This window comes from Rhamphochromis sp. 'chilingali' (assembly GCF_963969265.1).
Source record: "Rhamphochromis sp. 'chilingali' genome assembly, chromosome: 8".
Lineage (NCBI taxonomy): Eukaryota > Metazoa > Chordata > Actinopteri > Cichliformes > Cichlidae > Rhamphochromis > Rhamphochromis sp. 'chilingali'.
The window spans coordinates 15328796-15346115 of NC_137935.1; the positions used below are offsets into that span (position 1 = coordinate 15328796).

The 17320-nt window shown below is 40.9% G+C and overlaps 1 protein-coding gene across 4 annotated transcripts in view; it reads right to left on the reverse strand.

The window, feature by feature from the left end:
• LOC308401153 (neprilysin-like) overlaps positions 1 to 5695 on the reverse strand; it is a 35572-nt gene extending 29877 nt beyond the window's left edge. The window contains exons 1-4 of one of the 4 annotated variants that reach the window (XM_080889256.1): positions 5589 to 5695; positions 5195 to 5406; positions 2004 to 2180; positions 685 to 720 (exon numbers count right to left, since the gene is read on the reverse strand). In XM_080889256.1, coding sequence (XP_080745382.1) covers positions 685 to 720; positions 2004 to 2180; positions 5195 to 5237 — 256 coding nt within the window. In that variant the 5' untranslated portion in view covers positions 5238 to 5406; positions 5589 to 5695. Of the gene's footprint in view, positions 1 to 684; positions 721 to 2003; positions 2181 to 2758; positions 3185 to 4782; positions 5108 to 5194 lie in introns of those variants that run through there. The other 3 variants (XM_080889255.1, XM_080889257.1, XM_080889258.1) reach the window with 3 other exon arrangements.
• Between the last annotated feature and the right edge of the window lie 11625 nt (positions 5696 to 17320).

A 17320-nucleotide genomic window follows, 5' to 3' on the forward strand; every position in this document is an offset into this window, starting at 1 on the left:
TGAACTGGGACACCAGCTCCCCAAAAATGCATCAGAAATGAATCAGCATCTGTTGCTAGAAACGGGAGGTAGAGTTTTAACCAGTTAAACTTGTATTTCATGTATTTTTCTCTCCTATGAGATGTTTTTAACAATGTGAAAAAATAAAGTAATAATGTTTTATGTTAGTATAGATGAAGAGAGAGGCAGGGGTTCTTTTTTTTAAGGATAACAACAGAGTTGTTGGGAGCTACTCTTACAATTTTAGTAAAAATGTCATGTTCACTGACAGGAATCATGATAAAAAAAAGAGGAGAGAGAGAAAGATAAGAAAAATTGGTTGTGTGACAACAGCTTTGTGTGATATTCATAAACGTTATACAAGATTGCTTATTGCTGGAGACGTGGTCAAAGAATATTTGCAGTTGAAATAATGAACTCCATAACAAAATCTTAATATGCTGAGAAAAAGAAGTTTCAGCTTTGGACTGTTTTGCTTCATCTATACCCGCTTAACGAATTACCAGTTTCTCAGCTTCTGTTTCCTATGAGAATCTGAAGTGACAATTTCTCCAAGAATGTATCTGAAATCCCTGGGCTTCATGAGGCAAACTCAGTTTTCCTATCTTCTCCGTCTTCCCTTGAGAAGAATCAAAGCCTGCGGAACGAGCCATTAAAGAGAATGCACAAACAAACACTGCTTACCTGACTGTGTGCAGTCTGCTGTGGTGCAGATTTCATCTACAGAAAATGCAAAACAAATCATTACTCAGTGGGATTTTTGCAGCTATCAGTCATGATGTCATATCCTATTCCTCTTACTCCACTTCCATTTTCTCTCAGTTCCTTTGTTTATTTGTTCTTCTTCTTGCAAATAACGTGTGTAACTCTCACTATCAGGAATGATTTAGATGGTAAAGTGTTAATGAAATTCAGTCTGACACAAGAAACAAAGTACTGTACGACCTTGAACAGAATGCTTCATGAGTTATGTGGAATTGCACATGATGTGCGCACAGCTATGTGCATGAACGGGCACAAACAAGTTGTTGAACTTTAATCTTCATGACTTGGTAGTTTACACATTTATGAAGCAAAATGCTATAAAAGCCTCAAACTTAATTTGATTCCTCTTTCTGTTAGATGATTGTTTTCTAAACCTGCAAATTTTCACATTCCTTTTATTATTATTTAATCTGTACATCTATAAATAAGCTTCCTATTATCACTGTTAATTTATTCCTACATAGCTTGTGCCACATTCCATTAACCCTGGATCTGCAGTGATATAAGTGAAACTCCTAATATTATGTAAAATGAGCCTTCTGTCATGTGCAAGTGACAGTTTAATAAATCATAAAGAACATAAAAAAGCACGAAAATTCATGTATATGTTAAAAAACTGACAAATGAAACAAACTTATTTGGCTTCCACTGGCAAAGAAAGGTTTTCTCAGTGTCCTTTTATCATAATTTCTCCTGATTTGAAATAAACATCAAAATATATTTCCATATATTCTCATCTGAGGTCAGATTTTGTACAATGGGTGTACAAAGGTGCCAAAAAACACAATGGAAACTTTAAAAAAAGGACCTTTAAGAGTGTCTTCTTCATTCTGTCTCAGTGACTGCACTTCTGCACTGTGTTTTTAAAGTACACAGCTCAAGTGTCATCTATCACCTGAACAAAGTGCTGCTCTTCAGCAGGCTTCTTTGTGCTCACCATTAACCATGAACTCAGTTGAAAGCAATTGTCCTTCCATGTACACAGTTTAAAGGCAATCTTGAAAAGTTTGGAAAAGTTTGGTTAAGATGAGAAAAAAATGTTCGGTAACACTCGGTGACTGTCAAAAGTATTTTTAATTACTTGATGCATTTGTATTGATAAGGATTTTGTTAGGTGCAGAAAACCTTCATCAGCATGAGCCTGACAAAAAACCCCAAAATGTTTGTCCTTTGAGCTACTCAAGGTTTTCGATATTTCTTATTTATCTTTATCAGTCTTCTGTTGTTAGATCACTCACCCGTCTTCTGTGTGGCAAAGAGGATGATGAGGGCAATGATGACAATGAAGAGCAGGGAGACAATAGTAATGAGGCCGATCTCCAGGGAGGTCCATCGGAGCTTCTTAGCCGACTTGGGGGTGTTGGTCTCTGTCATTCTTGGCACTCCTTCTTCAACTGCCGCCTGTATCAACTCACCTACGGAGTTTTGACTGAAATGATTAGTCAGCTGAGAGCAAACTAATCAGCAGCTATTCTAATGAGCAACAAATTCTGATTTAGTAAGCAAAAACCTTAAAATGCATATATGCTGACGTTTGTAGTTTGTGTATACTGGTTGCACAAAATAAGTAACTTAATGTTGGCACATTGGGACATTTTTGCAGTTTTGTGGCAAATGTTGCTTTAATTTATTAGAAATGATTCAATAATTTAATATAAAAATAATAATTCAATCTAAATATAACAAAATGAATGGGTTCAGATAATAGCAGTGAGCCAAAAATATAAGTAGAACTAAAAATCCCAGTCTTTGGGAACCTTAAAGTTTGGGAATTTTTTTTTCTCTGTTTTTTTGGACCATGTACTTTTCTAACATGAAAGGTATTAGTTGAATCTTTTTGTTGCTTTCTTAGGCACATGCAGAAAAAAGAAAGAAAAAGTTAAAAGGAGATAAAAGACACGGCAATGTTAGGAAAACAAATGAGGGGGAAAAAAGAAACCGTAAAAACTTTTTTTTTCTTGGAGTGAAAGGTGAAAATAATGGAAGTTCTTACCCTGGTGACTGTACGCTCCCAACAACAAAAAAAAGGAAAGCAAAAGAAAACAAAAACAAAAACAAAAGAACAAAACGCAAAAACAGAGAAGGAAGCACACACTTCTGAAGAACAGAAAACAAGCAGAACCTTTCCTCTGCTCTTCTCTATGCAGTGTTGTTTTCCTCTCCGGGGCCAAGTGAGAACTTTACAAAGTTCATGAAACAAGTAGTTAAGTCTATCTCTGAAGGCAATTAATCCTTAATCCTTTAACAACGCTGCACAGACATGCACTCATTCAGTGACTGCACACAAACACTCATCCACAGCCATGCTCTCATACACACTACAAGCTATAGTGTCATGAGGTGTCTATGCAGATGGGTGAGTCTTGCCACATGCAGGCTGAGATGAGAGCGCTGCGTGACCAAAGGACAAAGTCTCCTAACTTTCTTTGAACGAACAGACAACTACAGACACACATCATGTCCTGTACTCCCACACACCCCCAATCCACATTTATCAAACGTAACCACAGTCTTGCTGGATGTAAATTCACCTATCAATCCACTTCATGACTAAACAATAACCCGAGGTAAAGTAAACCTCTGAGGTTATGGCTGTTATCTAGCATGATAAGCCACTATTACACACACCAAGCACAGATCCCCACAGGCAGGGTGCTTTCCCAACTCTACACCGAAACCAAAGCATGTAAGACATCACCAAGATTTACTACAGGGAAGTGACAACTGGATTTGTTTCTACAACTGTAATAAAGGCAAGGGAAAATATGGAGGGGAAACAAGTGATTGAAAAGATAAAAAAAGGAGATGAGACAGTACGATGACACAAGTTGATATGTTAGTCGCAACTTCCTGTCAACCCCTCTCAGACTGCAGGAGGGGGCAGAAACGTTGTCTGCGAACACACACATCACTGTGACAGCAGTCCCACAGCTCTAATAAAACCATGTGTGCATGTCAGCATTGTAGAGGTTGTATATTATATTCAGCCACGCTTCTTGACACTTTGCATGCCAAGAAGTCGAATGTCTGCAAAATATATTAAAAGGGAAACTGAACATAAAGACGCAGTGAAGGAATGTGCAAAAAGAGTTGAGAGCAAGAGGAAGAAAAGGTGCAAGAAAAACTGAGCAGGACACTGAGAGGTCCTGAGTGACTCCCTAAAAGTGTATCCAGGCACGTTTAGCGGAGTCCTATAGGAGCACTAATACTGTCCCACTCGTGTTCTATTTGTCATTACGCTTACTGCTGTGTTTCTGGGGCTACAAATATAAAGTAAGGTTATTCTCATTTACTCATTAACATTGGATCTGGTTAGGTTAAGGGGACCTGTTAGCAGTGACAGTGATGCTTTTATTAAAGAGGTTTACTATGTTAAATGTTGCTACTCCAGTTACAGGATGCAGTCAATATTTTTTTTTTCTAATGCTGTGGCTCTGAGTGTATTTGAAAAGTATGCACTGCTGTGTCTGTATTTTAAGATAATAGTTTATGAAAGGAGCCACAAAAATCAAAACTCATTTTTTTCCCACTCTGTCTGCCTTTCTTGATATATCTAAAACATAAACAGCCCAAATCTTGTGAGACCACACAAACCCCTTCAAAATTAAACCCATCATTCACTGAGACACCTGAAAACACCCATGTGCCCATACGCACACGCACACATACACAATCGACACAACACTATTTGCAAAGTCACTTTTTTTTTTTTTACAACTTACATACATGTGAGCAATTAATATGTCCAGAGTCTAAATGGGTTTGAATACATGGAGGAATGTGGCCTACTTTAACTGAAAATAACACCTTCTCTGAGATATGATTTTTAGCGCGGGGCCTATAGCTGCACACTGAAGACTAAAATCATCTTTGAGTGAAGAGTCCCTGTGCGCAAAAGTGCTGTGATCTAGATGAAATGAAGTCCACCTCTTAAATTGCTGTCCAAATGGTTTTTGCAAAAGCAGTATGAATGCAACAGTAAAAATAACTTTTAAAGGGATATAACACCAAACTTACAGCAACACCACCAGTCCGCACACAGCTGGAATACAGTGCACTAGTATCACAGAGAGGTTAGAGGATACCCAGCTGGAACAGTGTTTTCTTGACGCACCAAATGCATCTAAGTTTTAAACTATGGTGGGGAAAAATATAAGCCTCAGCGCACACACCGTGCTTCGCAACCGAGAAATGCGTGCCAGCTCCTCATCTCCTGTTGCACGTCAGAAACTCCGAGGGGGGTGGCAGGATCAACTGGTGCACGCTGCCCCGTGTCACTGAAGCAGCACGGGCGCACAAGCAAAACCGATGCGCGCGCACACACGCGCGCACACTCACACATACGCTCACACACACACATACATAGAGGCGCCGACGCACACAGATGGCACAGCTTTACAAGAGCGCTTGGTTTGCGTGAGCGACTTACCAGATATGTCGGGAAATTTACGGTCGATGATATATATGGGCATCACATCCACTGATCAAACATCCATCAAATCCACGGAGGGAACGCGAACTGCTGATCGATCTATTCCAGACGATCTATTTGCTTCACCCGGGATTTCAACAAGACACAAACCGATCCCGCCTCTCTTCTTCTCCTTCTTCTCCCTCTTCTCTTTCCTCTGGCTGTATATTCTAGGAGTACAAGAACACACAAACGAACACACTCACGCACAGACCCTTCTCTACAACTACCTACTGTACTATACCACATCTACCCAGAGAGGATCGCTGAATTGAAAATGATCCATCAGAGTCTTGCGCAACTGTGTGATCCACACAGGGGAGACCCCATATTTATACAGCCCGTGACATACAGTAAAGCAGTGAAGTAGCCCTCTGAAGTTAGCCGTCCATAGAGTCGTTGCCTCCTCCGCTAGGGCGACGTTTAGAAGTGACCCTGTCAGCTGCACTTGCTACTAGTGGTGCCTAAATAGCCCCAAGGCGCAAATTCAGATGAACAGTGCCATGGACTGATGTGTACCTTATTTCGTATAGCCTACTTATACAGCTTTTAGTAGCTTTTAAGCCTGAGCAATAATGGCAAAATGTACAGCAAATTCTCTGTTTTTAAGCTACACTATGCTTAATGGGTCTAAAATGCATAATTTGAATTAATAAGGACGAGCAGCTTTTAATGGAAATATTGCCTGCATTGATTTACATATGCAAGAAAAAATGATTTGTAATAGTGCAATCGACATGTAGGCAATAGGGACACGTGGATTAGTCTTCCTTTCTTTTCTTTTCGTTTCTTTTTTTTGTCCCTGGAGGCCTAGACAGTCCTAAAGATGCAAACATAAAACATGTATTCACCACTGATTCACCATTGACTACTTATTGTTGCAGGGTCTTTATCTCAGAATAATAAAGTTCCTTGAGGCGACTGTTGTTCCGATTTGGTGCTATATAAATAAAATTGTATTGAATTGAACTGAACTGAACCATAAAAATCTACACCGTCTATGTGGAGTGATCTCAACAGTGAATAGAGATTGTCTAATTCTTTTTAAACTGTCAGTCTATTCTACCTAAATCATGTTTAATGTTACCAGGGCTGGGAGTGTTATATTAAACATATCTGTGGATGTATGAGAACTGTTTGGCCTTGTCATAGTATCGTGCCTATTGGGTGTTAGTGAGTTTTTAAGACAAGTCAAAAAAAACAAAAAACTTAAATTTATTATATTCTCCATGTTACTGTTGAGTTAGTTGTGACCTTTTGCTCCTACTCCACTTACTATTTAACAACAATGTTCGCCAGTGGGCCATTCCTGTAAGACCAGTTAACAAACAGTGGTGTTTGAACTGAAAGTGAAAGTCAGCATTAAAGTGAGAGGGGTAGAAACTACATGACACTGGAAAATGAATGATGTCATTTATTCATGTCTTATTTATTTATTTATTTATTTATTTATTTATTTATTTATTTATTTATTTATTTATTTATTTATTAGTAAGTATAATAAACATTTCACAATATTGTAATAAAGATGGACTATCTGGTCAAAGAGACATGATTTAGTTACACCTATTGCAAAATGCACTCAAACTCTAAGATCCAGAACTCCAAATTACTTTTTCGTGCATGTCCAAATTCAATAGAATGGTCCAGTTAGTCCAGGTTGAGAAAAAATGATTGCTTGATGGAGTTTAAGGAAGAAAAAAACATTGCTATGGGTGGGGAAATAAACATGTGCTCATAGTTCCCCCGGTTTAAAACTCAAAAAATAAACATCACTCTCCTGTGTTATAGTTTTAAAGCCTAGTAGTTATAGTTTTGTTGATCCATTCATTCACCCCAAGCTCTTTCTTAGATAGCTTTTGTGGTTGTATAACTATGTGACCTTACTTCCTCTTTAGCTCTTGTCATTATAGATAAAAGACCTTATCACAATAAAACAGAAGGTCATAGATCACAATAAGCTACTTTGTCAGCTCCACTATCAATCATGTGAATTACACCAGGAAAAAAAAATAAGCAAGCCTATTTAATGTCACCCAATTATCCTGTCCATGTTTCATTGTCTGCAATCACAAAAACAGTAGGCATGCCCTCCAAGGAATTCCCATCTGTGTATATCTTTTGAATATCTGTGAAGCTGAACTGACAGCGGTTTTCACAGCAGCTGTCTGTCAGTGCATTTAAAGGATGTTCATTTGCCTGGAGTGCAACCACTGTGATCATATTTTCCATCGTTGTGTTTCTGTGCTCTTCACATAAAACCTATTGCCCCTTCTCTGTTGGCCATTTGAGCTCTGTTCGCTGTCAGTAAACCCAGCATGTTATGGACTCCTGGAGAGTATTGGATTTTAATTGCGCTGTGCCTGGGGTGACACAGGTATTAAAAAGTCTTTTGTTGTAAAAAATAGGTCGATGTGTGGAAAAACAGACACAAACATACAGACACACACTCTTTTCATTCTTTTTAGGTCTTTGGGTCTTTTTTAGGTAGGCTGTATTTTTCAAGCTCAACGGGGTCCCACACTAATCTAAAATGATTTTCATCCAAGCTCAATTCCATGTTTACCATCTCAGTTCTAAATGGCATTACACAGATACAAATATGCATCAATTACCCTCGTGGACATCGCATGGGTTGAATAAAAAGAAATGCTGCCTTTCTGTCATTTTAATTCAATTTAGTACCATTTATTTCTTAGAATAAAAATAAAAACTTCCACATTTTCATTAGATGATTCATCAGCTGAGTTTTGTGTGACAATTTTGTGGATGTAATTGATTTCCAGACAACTGGAAGCAAAAACCGTGACTAATAACCACTTCTGCATTTGGTAGGCATATGCTTGTGAATAAGCTGAAGAAAACAAATAGATGGATGCTTGAATCACACAGGACAGGCACTTTGTCACAATTTTAAAAATATATGCTTTGTTCGTAATTAATGTAACTGATGTCTAAGTGTTAGGCGTTTGTCGCCAGAGGAGCCAAGGTACGAAGGGTTTTCGGTTTGTATCAAGGTCGCTCAGATGGGTTGTACTATCAGCAGCTCCTTTCAGAAACTGTCACGGGAGCACCTCTACTATCAGCAACGGACGAGCCATCCAATTCAGCTCAAAATGTGCTGTCAGTACACATAAACATGCACACATAATCTACACCCGAAGTACAGATCCACAGAAACACAGCCACAAGATTAATGACTCACATTTACTGCACAAACATTAATAACCTTGTCACTCATAGAGATGGACTTTCAGCCCAAGCTTTGTGACAGTCATGAGGCTGCTTGCAGAGGAATACAGAAGTGCAAAACATAGAAAACACAGGAAAATGGTTAAAAGTACCAGATTACTCAGTATTTCCACACAGGCTCAGACTGTTTAGTTCTTATTTTTTATGAATTATTGTCACAAGGAATTGGATATACTCTGCACTACACTAACAAAATTCATTTGTTGTTATTTTACAGTTCCACGACACTAACTCTTCAGTGATTTACTGGAATCACTGGGAAATACTATATGTAGTATTAGGTAGATGTATACATAGAGTGCAGGAATATTATGAAAGCTGTTCCACTTGAGCAAATGCCTTCCATTAGCATGTATATCATGTATTTGTTAGTGACTTACATTTATTCCCTTGCTTTGAATCATATGCATAACTACCATGTGGCCAAGTCCAACCACTAATAAAAAACATAATCTCTGCCATGTGCTTACTGTGAAAACTTTTTGTTATCAATAATACAACTTCACACCCACACCCATTAATATACAGTGTTCTTTATTGTATTCATTATTTGTGCAGAGATTGTTTGTGCTGATAATTTCACTTGCTGTGTTTGAATTGCAAAAGTGGGGCAAATATCTATTCCTCTTTCTTTCCTGCGTCTTCCTGAAAGAAGTTTGCCTTCAGGGCTTTCCGCTAGCAAGGCTGTCAGGCATAAAAGCGTTCTTTTCCCTTATCCTATTTCCAGTTCTCAGCTGCAGTGTGATCAGATTTAGATAAAGATCACGGTTTGGGTTAAACCTCACCCTTTTAAAACTGGTAACCACACCTTAGAGATCATGTCTGACAAAAAGGCCTGCAGGCAAACTGTGAGTGCGTTCGTCTGCGTCACTGTTTTTTATGATTATCGATAGTCATCATAAACGCTGTGAAAATTCAAAAGACAGCTTCTTTACCCTCTTCACTTGTCCATTCTTGCTTTGCAGTTGTGAGCTGCTCTAAGAATTCCTGACGTGGAAAGGAATGCAAACCGATTCAAAAAACTTCCTTCCCAATCAGATAAACTCTCTTTTTTTCCTCAAAGTAAAAAAATATATATTTTGATAAATATGACATTATATAAATGCAGTGCTAGTTTAAGCTCAGTATGTTCTTTTCTAGAGACATTTTGTTCTTTACTACCTGATACTTTTTCTGATGCATGCCAGCACTTGCAACCGACCATGCTGGTTATAAATATATGAACAGTTATGTGAACAAGGTTACCTATAGTACTAAAAGTGAGGAGAATTAGCACACATGTTTTACGATCCCTCAGTTTAATGTGTCAGCTCTGAAGTCATTAGTATTTTGGTTTACTATTAATATTGTGCTTTTAAGCATTACCAAGCAGCAGGTTGAGTCCCTGAACCCATTTTTAATGTGAGGAGACGCTGCTGCCCCTAGCACCAAACATCAAACTTAAAAGTTAAGCCACTATAATGGAGTGTTAGCAGCTAAAAAGACAAATGTGTGTCTCAGAAGGTAGTGTGTTCCTTTTTTCTGCTTAGTAGATGAATAGGTAACTCTTCACTAACAACTCGCATGTATACTGTAACTTCAAACTAAAGTCATACAGCAGAGGAAATAATTATTTGATCCCCTGCTGCCTTTTTAGGTTTTCTCACTTACAAAGAAATGAACAGTCTCTAATTTTTCATGGTAGCATCATTTTAGTGGAAAGAGACAGAATATCATCAAAATATATAGAAAAAAACACATTACATAAACATTAGAAATTGATTTGCATGTTATCTAATGAAATAAGTATTTGATCTCCCAAAAAACATGATTTGTTAGTGTGATTGAGGTCTTGAGACTGGCTAGGCCACTCCATGACTTTAAAGTGTTTCTTCTTAAGCCACTTCTTTATTGCCTGGGCAGTATGTTTTGAAACCATGTCATGCTGGAAGACTTTGTGACTTTGCCACAGTTAATGTGGCAAAGTCACCCTGTACCCTTAGCAATATATATATATATATATATATATATATATATATATATATATATATATATATATATATATATATAAAAACACCCAGCACGCCCCTGCGGGCGGTTTATCCTTCAAGCTCGGGTCCTCTACCAGAGGCCTGGGAGCTTGAGGGTCCTGCGCAGTATCTTAGCTGTTCCCAGGACTGCGCTCTTCTGGACAGAGATCTCCGATGTTATTCCCGGGATCTGCTGGAGCCACTCGCCTAGCTTGGGAGTCACCGCACCTAGTGCTCCGATTACCACGGGGACCATCGTTACCTTCACCCTCCACATCCTCTCGAGCTCTTCTCTGAGCCCTTGGTATTTCTCCAGCTTCTCGTGTTCCTTCTTCCTGATATTGCTGTCATTCGGAACCGCTACATCGATCACTACGGCCGTCTTCTTCTGTTTGTCTACCACCACTATGTCCGGTTGGTTAGCCACCACCATTTTGTCCGTCTGTATCTGGAAGTCCCACAGGATCTTAGCTCGGTCATTCTCCACCACCCTTGGGGGCATCTCCCATTTTGACCTCGGGACTTCTAGGTTATACTCGGCACAGATGTTCCTGTACACTATGCCGGCCACTTGGTTATGGCGTTCCATGTATGCCTTGCCTGCTAGCATCTTGCACCCTGCTGTTATGTGCTGGATTGTCTCTGGGGCATCTTTACACAGCCTGCACCTGGGGTCTTGCCTGGTGTGATAGACCCCAGCCTCTATGGATCTTGTACTCAGAGCTTGTTCTTGTGCTGCCATGATTAGTGCCTCTGTGCTGTCTTTCAGTCCAGCTTTGTCCAGCCACTGGTAGGATTTCTGGATATCAGCCACCTCCTCTATCTGCCGGTGGTACATACCGTGTAGGGGCCTGTCCTTCCATGATGGTTCCTCGTCTCCCTCCTCTTTCTTGGGTTTCTGCTGCCTGAGGTATTCACTGAGCACTCGGTCAGTTGGGGCCATCTTCCCAATGTATTCTTGGATGTTCCTTGTCTCATCCTGGACTGTGGTGCTGACACTCACCAGTCCCCGGCCCCCTTCCTTCCGCTTAGCGTACAGCCTCAGGGTGCTGGACTTGGGGTGAAACCCTCCATGCATGGTCAGGAGCTTTCTTGTCTTTATGTCAGTGGCTTCTATCTCCTCCTTTGGCCAGCCTATTACCCCAGCAGGGTACCTGATCACGGGCAGGGCGTATGTGTTGATGGCCCGGATCTTGTTCTTACCATTCAGCTGACTCCTCAGGACTTGCCTGACCCTCTGCAGGTACTTGGTGGTTGCAGCCTTTCTAGCGGCCTCTTCATGGTTCCCATTTGCCTGCGGGATCCCCAGGTACTTGTAACTGTCCTCTATGTCTGCAATGTTGCCTTCTGGTAGTTCAATCCCCTCAGTTCTGACTACCTTCCCTCTCTTTGTTACCATCCGACTACACTTCTCCAGTCCGAACGACATTCCAATGTCATTGCTGTATAGCCTGGTAGTGTGGATCAGTGAATCGATGTCTCGTTCACTCTTGGCATACAGCTTGATGTCATCCATGTACAGGAGGTGGCTGACAACTGCTCCGTTCCATAGTCGGTATCCGTAGCCAGTCTTGTTAATGATCTCACTGAGGGGGTTCAGGCCTATGCAGAACAGCAGTGGGGACAGAGCATCTCCTTGGTAGATCCCGCACTTGATGGTAACTTGTGCTATGGGCTTGGAGTTGGCCTCTAGTGTTGTACGCCACATCCCCATTGAGTTCCTGATGAAGGCTCTTAGGGTCCCATTGATCTTGTACAATTCTAGGCATTCCAGTATCCAGCTGTGGGGCATTGAGTCATAGGCCTTCTTGTAATCAATCCAGGCAGTGCACAGGTTGGTCAGTCTGGTCTTGCAGTCTCGGCTGATTGTTCTGTCTACCAGTAGCTGGTGTTTTGCACCTCTGGTATTCTTGCCAATTCCTTTCTGTGTCCCGCTCATGTATTGACCCATGTGCCTGTTCATCTTAGCCGATATGATGCCTGACAGGAGCTTCCATGTAGTACTGAGGCAGGTTATTGGTCGGTAGTTGGAGGGGACCGGTCCCTTCTTGGGGTCCTTGGGGATCAGGACCGTCCGGCCTTCAGTTAGCCATTCCGGGTGTCTCTCGTTAACTAGCAGCTGGTTCATTTGTGCTGCCAGACGCTCGTGGAGTGCAGTCAGCTTCTTCAGCCAGTAGGCGTGAACCATGTCGGGCCCTGGTGCTGTCCAACTCTTCATACTGGAGACCCTTTCTTGGATATCTGCCACTGTGATGGTTACTGGACCCTGTTCAGGGAGGTCGCTGTGGTCTGCCCTCAGATCCACTAGCCACTGAGCATTGCCGTTATGGGTTGCGTCCTTCTCCCATATGCTCTTCCAGTATTGCTCCGTCTCCAGCCTTGGTGGTGCTGTTCTCTTATTATTATTGTTCCCTTGCCACTGAGAGTACACCTTTGCTGGTTCTGTGGAGAACAGCTGGTTTATTCTCCTGCCTTCTATCTCTCTGGTGTACCTCCTCAAGCGGCTGGCCAAGGCTGTGAGTCTTTGCTTGGCAGTTTCCAAGGCCTCAGGTATGGACAGCTTGCTGTATTTCTTAGGCACCTTATTTGTCGCACCTTTCTGCAACTCTGTTAGTTGGCTAACCTCCCTCCGTGCTACTTTGATCTTGCCCTCTAGCCTCCTTCTCCATGGAGGGTACTGCCCCTTGTGGCTGTTCAACTTGTAACCAAGCATCTCATTGATCACTGCTGCCGTATTGTAGATCAGCTTGTTAGTGTCGGTAATTGTGGTTGTAGGTATTGCCCGTAGTGCTGCATTAACATCATCTAGCAGACCTTCTGAGGGTACTTCACGTAATCTTGGTAACCGGCTACGGGGGATCCAGGTTTCAAGCTTGGCCATGATCCTATTTTTCAGGTCAGTTCCTCTCGCACTCAACGATCCTTCTCCTATCGCACTTGGGGCTATGTACCCAATCTCGGGTGGGGGTGATGATATCTCCCCCCTGACCTGGCGTCCTGACTCCTCCTTGCCGTAGCATTTGTGTTGTACCTCGTCAATCTCTAGCTGTGAGAGCAGTCCCTTCTTTCGAATGTTGGAACACTGAGCTACTAGTTGTTTCGCCGTCATTGTGGATGTTGGGTATCGAAGAATCCATAGGTCCCTCATCCTATTCATGTAGCCCCTTCCGCCGGGGTTACTTGCGTAGTAGCATTCCAACAACGCCCTGTTTTCGTCCCTTGCCCACCGATGCCTTCTTGTTCCAGTAGCCCACTTTTCGTCAGGGTGCCCTGGTTCCTCAACACCTGACGCGGACCTTGTTGATCCGGGCGACGTCCGAGCCGGCATGCCTTCATATTTATCTGTCTCGCTCATGTCTGCGGTAGGCTTGCTTAGCATAGGGGGTCTAGCCTTAGGACCCTTACTGGATACAGACGCCCCAGGCAGGAATCGAACTTGCGATCCTCTGTTCCAAAGGCGTGTAGTTTAACCACTACGATATATATATATATATATATATATATATATATATATATATATATATATATATATATATATATATATATATATATATATATATATATATATATATATATATATATATATATATATATATATATATATATATATATATATATATATATATATATATATATATATATATATATATATATATATATATATATATATATATATATATATATATATATATATATATATATATATATATATATATATATATATATATATATATATATATATATATATATATATATATAGGTGGCACGGTGGTTAGCACCGTTGCCGCACAGCAAGAAGGTCCTGAGTTCAATTCCACCGTCAGGCCGGGGTCTTTCTGTGTGGAGTTTGCATGTTCTCCCCGTGTTTGCGTGGGTTCCCTCCGGGTACTCCGGCTTCCTCCCACCGTCCAAAGACATGCAGCTTGTGGGGATAGGTTAATTGGATAATCCAAATTGCCACTAGGTGTGAATCAATGTGAATGCGAATGGTTGTCTGTCCCTGTGTGTTGGCTCTGTGACAGACTGGCGACCTGTCCAGAGCGTACCCCGCCTCTCGCCCTATGACAGCTGGGATAGGCTCCAGCGCCCCCCGTGACCCTGAAAAGGATAAGCGGAAGCGAATGGATGGATGGATATATATATATATATATATATATATATATATATATGGCTAACCAACCGGACATAGTGGTGGTAGACAAACAGAAGAAGACGGCCGTAGTGATCGATGTAGCAGTTCCGAATGACAGCAATATCAGGAAGAAGGAACACGAGAAGCTGGAGAAATACCAAGGGCTCAGAGAAGAGCTCGAGAGGATGTGGAGGGTGAAGGTAATGGTGGTCCCCGTGGTAATCGGAGCACTAGGTGCGGTGACTCCCAAGCTAGGCGAGTGGCTCCAGCAGATCCCGGGAATAACATCGGAGATCTCTGTCCAGAAGAGCGCAGTCCTGGGAACAGCTAAGATACTGCGCAGGACCCTCAAGCTCCCAGGCCTCTGGTAGAGGACCCGAGCTTGAAGGATAAACCGCCCGCAGGGGCGTGCTGGGTGTTTTTTATATATATATATATATATATATATATATATATATATAACTGTGGGGATGGTGTTATTTGGGTCAAACTCTGCATTTGTTTTCCTCCAAACACGGTGAGTCAAGTTGATGCCAAAGGACTCGATTTGGGTTTCATTTGACCACAGCACTTTCTTCCAAGCCTTATCTGAATAATTTAGATGTTCACTGGCAAACTTAAGACAAAACTATTTGATTCACAAAGCTTGACTTAATAAATTGTGCAAAAATGATCAGTATTTTTTCAGGTTTGGGCATACGCATTTGTAAAATTGTTTTAATGTGTGGTCAGATTACTTCTTATTATGTACACATTTGCAACCCTTTTGGTGCAAATTTCTTTCCATAATTAAAAGAGTGGAAGAAAGTGAGCCTTTAAAGCTGTGCGCATTTGTTAAGCTGTGCTGAGATTTATTATCTGTTTAGTTTAGTTTAGTTTAGTTTAGTTTAGTTTAGTTTAGTTTAGTTTAGTTTAGTTTAGTTTAGTTTAGTTTAGTTTAGTGTGGAAGTAGTCAGTAAGAAAACAAAAAAACAAATGCACCAAAATAGTAGTAGTAGTAGCAACAACAACTTGTAACAAGTGTAGTCACAGGTAGGTGGTGCAGGAGAAGTACAGGAGGAAGGACAGGAGTCCCACCAGAGTGTTCTGTATTTCCAGTTTGCTGTACTGACTCTACTGCTGAGGTGATAAACTCTTATCATTTAAATTAATGAAAACTGTGTTTTTTGTGCCGAGTTGCATCAATCTGAATTTTATGACTTGATAATATATGTGTTTTACCTCTTTCTTGAATTTCCTTCATTGGGGCCCCCAAAAACAGGCCACATGCTTCTACTGTTCAGAACCTCCCTCACTCCAGCCCAGAGGGAGAAGGACATATATACTTACCCCATCATAATGTCATAAGAAAATCTTCATAATTTGGCTATAAATGTCCTTTTCCTGCCTAGAAGCACCACTTGGACTTGGCTTGTAGCTCAGTGACAGACTCAATACTTCACATTTAACAAGCTACAGACTCTCCAAAGGGGAGCTGTTATGTCACACCAGTTCAATACATGTCAACCAGCAGTTCTAAACTGATGCTGCTGTTACTTTTCTTCACCTGCTTTTCCAGTAGGCCAGTAACTTCTCTTAGAATCTCAGGTCCAGAACTGTGGCTGGGCAGGTGTTTCACATCAGCCCCACATGTCCTTGTTTACTCAATTTTTCACTCTCATATATTAACAGCTATGCACACACACACACACACACACACACACACACACACACACACACACACACACACACACACACACACACACACACACACACACACACACACACACATACACACAAAGACACACACACCTACACACAGAAAGTTGTCCCTCCAAAAGCTCTCACTTGCTGACAGCTGGAGGTTGAAGAGGTCAAGGTGATTGCTGCTACACAGCTTTGATCTCAGACTTAGTGTGATCACTTCCCAGACTGAGGTCTACTGGTTCAGTACAGTATGTGTTTCTCTTTGAATTCCAGTGTGCAAGGGATAAAGCCACTCTGCTATGAAGAGGTATCCAGTTTTTATGACTAATTGGCTTCAAATACGGGCTTATCCAGCCATATTTTTGACTCTTGTTTGTAATTATTTTCTATAAGATGCATCAAAGAAACAAATATGCATATCATTAATTGGCACTATTTTTTGGTTAAATGCATATAAATATATAAATGCATCTCTGTGTGTTGCTCATGAGTGTATTTTCCTGAGTTGGTCTGAATTGGTTATGCATGACCCAGAAGAATTATCTAATAGTGCTCATCAGTCATGGCCATTTAGCATGCCTGCTCCTGAGTGTGTTCCACCCTCTGGCACCTCTGTTCCAAGCTTTCAGAAGTGATAAACCCTTTCACTGTGTCCACCACTGAACAATTTGTCTTACTACACAAATGATCTGACAGAGGTTGGTCCACAAGCATGAGTGACTTGGACCTGAACAGCTTGTCTCAAAGAATTAACTACAATTAGTAAAAGAAATACCAAGGAGCAGTTCTGAATTAAATGATCTTAACTGGCAATCTTGAAGATTTGTATTAAAATAAAGGTCTGTTAAGTAAGATGATAGTTATACTTTTTTTTCAGATGATAGTTATACATGAAGTACTATAAATTGGTTGTCTTCAGATATAAACAGGATAATTGCTGTTATATTACTGCAAAATGTAAATTGTGTTTTGAGGCCCAGCTGCGAGGTAGTTAGCACCACTGAG